Raw genomic sequence first — 7,237 nt, forward strand, 5'->3', positions numbered from 1 at the left:
CAAAGCCAATGGGGAACATTCTAGCTTGGAACTATGAGAAGAACAGTACTTTCTCGGTTAGAAGTGCTTATCATCTTGGAGTTTCTTTGCAGGGGGGATCTAATGAAGGATCCTCAAAAAACCCCAGTATTGCTAGGGAGAGCTTATGGAATCTAGTCTGGAAAGCAAAGGTACCACATAAAGTCCGTATCTTCACCTGGAGGGCTGCCACTGATTCTCTCCCTACGAAGGACAACAAGCACAGGAGGACTCTTGAATTGGATGGTATATGCAACCTATGTGGAGCTACGGTTGAAAACGCACATCATGCTACTGTTGTATGCACAAAACAGAGAGCTCTTCGGGAGGAAATGAGTAAAATTTAGAAACTTCCGGAAGACAAATCAATCATGCCCTTCTCCCCGGATTGGCTTTTGCAAAGCTTGAGTATTTGCCACGGTGACATGAGGGAAAAACTTATGCTAGTTCTTTGGAGGGCTTGGCACCTGAGAGATGATGTCATTCACAACAAAGGTGAAGCTACTATACAAGATTCTGTGATTTTCTTGAGGAATTATTGGGAGTGCCTATCCAGCCCAAATCCGGTTGTCAACAATGTGAAGGGGAAGCAAAAGTTGCATGGAGGTAATTTGCAGTCTCCTAGCCTGCCTCCCCATGTTGAGGTGCTTGGCTGGACTAAGCCGCCTGCGGATCACATAAAGATCAATGTCGACGCTTCTTTCATTGCTGGCACGGGTTTGGCTGCGCTGGAAGAGGTTGGCAGGGACTATTTTGGTGATATTGTCTTCTCAGCTGGTTGCCGTTTTCATGGATGCTCGGATGCAGAGGAAGCCGAAGTCCAGGCCCTTTCTTTTGGCCTTAACCAGGCTCGTAAACTGAATTTGAACAAAGTGCAGATGGAGACGGATGCAGAGGAAGCCGAAATCCAGGCCCTTTCTTTCGGCCTTAACCAGGCTCGTAAACTGAATTTGAACAAAGTGCAGATGGAGACGGATTGCAACGTTGTTGTGACCGCTGTGAATGACGATAATAATGTTAGCAGGGCCAGCTGGTGGGCTTGTTATGAGAGTTCTAAGGATATGATCAAGGAGTTTGGAGCTTGTTCTGTTTCCAAAGTCCATAGGGAGAGCAATGTGGCCGCGCATGAGCTTGCTGTCTATGCTAGAGTGAATGGGGATTTCTTTCTATTAGCTGATGTGCCACAAGCTTCGAAACATGTAATAGCTTCTGATTGTATTTCACACTTATTGATATGAATGAAGCTCTCCCTTTCCTAAAAAAAATGTTTTGTACTTCCTCCGTCCGGTGAAGAGTGTACGTTTGCCTTTAAAACTTGTCCACAAAAGAGTGTACACCAATACACTTTAAAGTAGAAAAAATGCTTCTTTCTCATCACACGGTAATCAAAACCAATAACATTTTACAGATGGTCTCCTTAATTTCTACATGCACTTAGCTCATTGACGGTTGGGTAATTAAAAAGAGAGAGATGGTGGCTTGCCCCTTTTCATTTTACTCCACTCCATAATTTGTTTTAAAATTTCTATATGTATACTTTCACCGGACAGAGGGAGTATGCCCATTTCCTCTGTGAAATAGCACAAGGCCACAAGCTATTCCTCCATTCCGAGGATTCGTCGACATAAACACTTTGGGACATTGATTGCTACCAACCTGGCAAATGAGACTTACAAATAAACAGAGTTTAAAATAGCGTCAGCCTCAAAATACGCTTAATAGGCGCTAAATGGTGCTAAAGCCACTAAATCATACACAATGACGTTTAGCGTGATGCCTCTCCAGATGCTATAGCACCGAGATATATAGTGTGTTATTTAAAACTTTGAAATAAGCGTCAGTATAGCTCTCGAGTTCTTCCATGTCCCATGAGCTTTCACGGCATGTACTATTTTCGAAAGGAGAGACCGAGGCTAGCTCCAAATTTCGTTAAGAAATTGGCCAAGTTCCATGCCACACACTTCAAACAAACAAACAAACAAACAGGGGAATTAAGACAAACTACAAACTCAAAAACACGACCATATTCCTGAAATAATAGCTCTACAGAAGATCAGATAGACTACACTCCTAATAAGCAGCAGATTATACAGCACAAATGATGTGAACTCTTTAGATGTCGACATCACCGGCGGCAAGTCTCTGAGTAACGGGACCCTCACCATGTCGACCTCCAAAGAATTCTTGCACCATTAGAACCATCCTCCTGGCTCCCTGCTGTAGACGTTTTCATAGCCCTCCTTCCTGCAGATACCCGTTGCCCTCTTGGTGTCTTTCATTTTTAAGTTTTTATCCTTCTATATTTAAAGTGTTAATTTCGTTTTTATTACCTTAAAATTTCAGCGTAAAATCACCATACAAATAGCCATTGGAGAGTGATGATGCTACACCTCCAACACAACGCCTTTTGCTTTGAGCTGGCAGATGCCCATAGATATTTTCTTTTAGTAAGTGGAGTTCCACGTCACTTCTTTAGCAATACCAGAATCACTCAATCAGGTGGTTATGCTATATCTGCAGGGGTCAGTTATGGAGATAAATGCACCTGTCGGTGCACGAGGGGTCTAATCCTCAAGAAGTAGATCTTCCGTTGGATCAATGGATTTTTCTAATATGAAGTTCTTGTTAAACCTGGTTATAATGGGGAGTAATTTATACTAATGCCATGCATATGACACTAGTCTAAATTACTACATTCATAGTGCAAAGTAACATAATAGTAGTGTCATAGATGACTTCATTTATTAGCTTGTAGACTCGTCTTTTCTCGGAAAACGCTTTGTTACAGTAACATATTATGTTACTCTAAACACCTCTCTCCTCATTGACTACATATCACATAAACAAAATTTTCTTAGAGTGTGCTATGTTACTATCTAAGTTACTCCCACTATGACTAGCCTAACATGTTATCTGGACGCTAATGGAACCGAACTCTGTCGTCGCAAGCAGTGGCGATGGTTCTCTGCAGTATATTTTTTTATTTCCAAACTTCTACACAAACAAATGTTTCTTCTACTATTTGACTGTTTCTTCAGGTATTTCCCACAAGGAAAGTGGTATTCACAACATCACAAATGCTAATCTGCAGTCTGCTGCTAAATGAGGACAAATACTTACTACCTCCGTCCCATAATATAAGAGTGTTTTTGGTACTAGTGTAGTGTCAAAAACGTTCTTATATTCTGGGACGGAGGGAGTAGATTTTTTTTAGAAACGAGGCTATCGCCCGGCCTTAGAATAAGGCTCTTAAGATAAGGTTTATAAAATAGACCAGAGGGAAGCTAAAGAAACGATTTAAAAGGCCAACAAAATGCGTGAACTGGATAGGAAGACAAACAAATGAGTACAACAAATTTAATGCACCAATTGTTTCACGTGGAATCTTCCTTTGCGAGGAAAAGGCTGGCAATACACCATATATATTCAACAATAATAACAAGAGGCTAGAATGCAGGGCAGAGGTCTACCAATTTCTTGAAGTATTCTGCATCCCAAACTAACCCCTCTAGTCTATGGACGAAACTGCTGAGTTCATCTTCTTGCTCGCATCGCTCCTGCTTATCTTTTGCATCGACGGTGGCGCCAAGGGCTTCCCGGACTTGTTCCTTCGCCTCCATGAGGATGCCAGCCCAATACGATAGCCACTCCAGGTCTTCGAAGTCGCGTCTGTCAGCCAGCTCGACGGCCTTGGAGATCTCGCCGAATGCTGCCTCAAGCTTGTGACGCAGGAGCACAAACTCTTGCTCCTTCTGGTAAAGTGCTAACTTCTTACACGCCAACTCGAAGATATGCTTGTTGTTGCGCTTCTGGGAGTATTTGTTGTCGAAGATATGCTTGTTGTCGCACTTCTGGGGGTATTTTTCTTCAGGTGACATTTCTTCTGTCTTGTCCGACTTTGTCGATAAACTAAATAAGCTAGGCTCCACTGAGGGATTTCTATGTCTGGTCGAGCTTCTCCTCTTCCTCGTCTTCCATGTCGACAATGATCCACCGTAATGTGTTTGAGCTGCCTTTGGCAAGGCCTCAAGGTGAAGCAAACTTATGAACTCACTGATGTCTGGTGACAGCATTTCTAAACTTCCCAATGTCTTGTTCAGCCTTACCATGTCGCCGCTGCCACTCGAGAACAGAATTGCTCTAGTGTTGCGAATCCCCTGCAACATACCGGACAGAGAATGCTTCCTGAAAGACGGGGGACCTACATCTGTAGCGGGAGCAGAAGCAGAAGAAGAAGCTGCTTCGCCTTGCTGCTGGTTAGGGTTATTGGTGTCGCTAGTCTCTTCAGCATCCTTGACCCGCTGTGTGAAACTGGCAAGAACCTCCATGCCTTGCAAGGCTGGCTTGTCGCGCCACTGGAGCAGCCACGAGTTCTTGATGGTGCGCTTCTGAGACGCCTCAACGGCGCTGTTGATCTTGATTAGCAGCATCTCTAGCCGCTGCAGCTTCTCCCTGGTGGCTGCATCCTTACCGTACCTCTGTATCAGGCCGGAGAACACTCTGCTGGTGAGCTCGCTAGTCACAGCCAAAACCACAGCGTTAACTGCCTCTCCTGCCATGTCTCCAAGGAGTTAGTGATCGCTGGAACTGCTAGATCTTCTCACTGTTGGATGTCAAACATGTCATTGTGCGACTTGCTGCCAGGGAAAGATTTTAGGTGATTAAATGTAACAGGAGTGGAGGAAAATAAGACAGAGCATTAGCAACAAGAATGCTCATGCTCATCGTATGCATCACCCTGATAAGGATGACCTGCAGTGTAAAACAAGGTTTGGCTGTGTACAGTTTGTCAGGTCAGACAGCCTATGAACAGCTGCTACCGGTTTGTTTTCATGCAGGCATAAGCCGGTACAAACAATGAAGGTTCCTATAGCGATAGAAACTAAGCTCGCAGCTCCAAAGGCCACAACACAAAGATAAAGGAGCACATCTTCCTCCTTTTACCCCACCAAATGCTGAAGCTGAACACGGGAATCAAGTAATGGAGCGGAGGGAGATTGATGGAATGCTTGGAGATTTGCTACTCCCTCCGTAAACTAATATAAGAGCATTTAGATCACTATTTTAGTTATCTAAACACTCTTATATTAGTTTACAGAGGGAGTACTTTGTATGGGCACATTGGGCAGGGCCGTCAAGATTCCAAGGGGTGGGGGGAGGGGGGCGAGAGACCCCCCTAACGATCAGGTTTTCTGTGTAGCGATTACCCACGTGCGTGCTGAAACCGTATGAATGTGTACCGTCGCCCCCCCCCCCCCCCCCCCCCCCCCCCCCTATAGGCCGTCGGCTGTTGTTAAAGGCTTTAAAGATGAGCCCAATTGCATAAATAGAAAAATTAGCCAGCTATCTGGGCCTTGTCCAGTCATATTTGTCCCTCGCTGATCGTTATGTAGCCACGCAAGGTACTACAAAGTCACAACCGCGTTTCCCTAAATTTAGTCACAGCCGCCAAACAGATCGATAACTTCTTCTCTCCAAAAAAGGGCAGATCGATAACTTCCGCCCGCCCGCCCGCGTTGAGCTCTTACTCGGCACTTGCGGACGGCGAGTTGCGACGTACACATGCCGCCGGCCAGCCGGCCGGCCTAGAGTAATCGCAAAGGATTTCATCAAGAGGTGCATATACGGTTACCGTTAGTCTTGATTCCTCACTTCTTCTCTCTTAATCTTTAATTTGTTTGATTGATTGAATGTGTGGCTTCAAAACTGTTGAACTAGAAACTGCAATTATAAGAAATCAATCAGCAAATACTTGATTGTCTAATTATATGCTTACAGAGACATCAAGATGAACAGATTAATCGAGAACAATCCAATTGGAACTAGTAGCCATATTTACTTCCGAAAAAGTTGTTGAAACCTCTAATGGCGAGGTTGTATGAGGGCTGATCTTTACCCTTCCTTCTCTCTTTAATATAAAGTACTACACACAAAGGGTGTACAGTCAAATTCAAATTAATAAATATGTAATTTTATTCATATTGCATAGCAGTGATCATAATTTGCATATCAGTTATATTTACTATGCTATGCAATTATGTGTTAGACGATCAACGATGCCTCTAGACTCTTGTTCCCCCCTGCCCCCCTATCGTTATTTGCTGGCTCCGTCCCTGCCTGAAAGACGTTACATGACTATTGGCTACCACAATGGGCGGCCATCGTGTGGAAGGAATGGCAAAGGTGACAACAAGGCAGTGGATTGTTATGACGGTGAAGCAGCCTACAGTTCCGCATGTACTATGGACATGCCAGTCTTGGGATGTTCAATGTCATGCGGCTTCATATTCTTGTGTCTGTCTAATCACGTGCTTTTGTTTTTACAGTTTTGGTTGATCTGGCTTAGGGTCACCGACACCGACAATGTGCATACCTAGTTTGTCTCGCTGACTCTGGAATTTCTCTCACTGAAGGTACCCACTCAAAACAATCATTAATTTTATGCATGCAGCTCTGGTCAGTCACATACCTTGTTTGAGAGCTAGCTGTGGGCCCGTGGCTCAAGAAATGGTTGGTACAATCACCACCTGACAGGCCAGTGTCCAAATTTCCTGAAGAACCTCAACCAGCAGATGGCCGCTGGTGAGAAACTGCATCGGCTGTAGCTGCTCCCATCAGGATCCTTAGATTGAGGTGTCAGAGAACACAGGATCAAGAGCAACATGCTGGTCCAGTGCTAGGAGAAGCTCAAGAAGGCTCCCTCCCCATGGCAACCTAATATAGTAATATGGCATTTGCCTGTTGAAGCATGGCAGCACCCTCTTGGTTGGCAGCAACCTGCGAATCAAAAAATTCGACCAGATAAGCCCTCCTTAAAGCAACCGAGCCATTGGCCAAGCATCAAGCTCAAGATACTTACTGTTTCATACTGCATGTGCATGGAAACAGAACGTGTGGATTGAGATTCCGGCACTTGACGGCCGACACTGGTGCCAAATGTAATACTACTTGACTTGTAATACTGCCTTAGGAATATTTGCCCTGACTCTATGTTGGGAGGAAAAGAGAAGACCTTGATGGCTTGATTGGTTCTTGACATTTCCTGCAGAATTTAGTTTAACTAAGCTGTCTGTGCGAAGTTTCCAGCCTCATTTCATCCATACCCCTTAGCCGGTAAAAATAAAAACTAGCAGAGCAAAGGCCTTACTTACTATCAATTTTCAGTATCAGTGAATATCTCTAGGGGGGGGGTAAGTGGATGACACAAACCATGCCACGT

General features: G+C 44.4%; 1 protein-coding gene across 1 annotated transcript; it reads right to left on the minus strand.

Annotated features, from left to right (window-relative positions):
• Window positions 1-3,343: 3,343 nt before the first annotated feature.
• LOC125511174 lies at window positions 3,344-7,015 on the minus strand. The gene is made up of 3 exons (XM_048676476.1): window positions 6,878-7,015; window positions 6,488-6,795; window positions 3,344-4,655 (listed from the first exon to the last, which is right to left on the minus strand). Exon 3 carries the CDS (start codon window positions 4,575-4,577, stop codon window positions 3,465-3,467), a length of 1,113 nt encoding a protein of 370 aa, XP_048532433.1. The 5' UTR covers window positions 4,578-4,655; window positions 6,488-6,795; window positions 6,878-7,015; the 3' UTR covers window positions 3,344-3,464.
• Between the last annotated feature and the right edge of the window lie 222 nt (window positions 7,016-7,237).

This window comes from Triticum urartu, chromosome 5 (genome assembly GCF_003073215.2).
Source record: "Triticum urartu cultivar G1812 chromosome 5, Tu2.1, whole genome shotgun sequence".
NCBI classification, from domain to species: domain Eukaryota; kingdom Viridiplantae; phylum Streptophyta; class Magnoliopsida; order Poales; family Poaceae; genus Triticum; species Triticum urartu.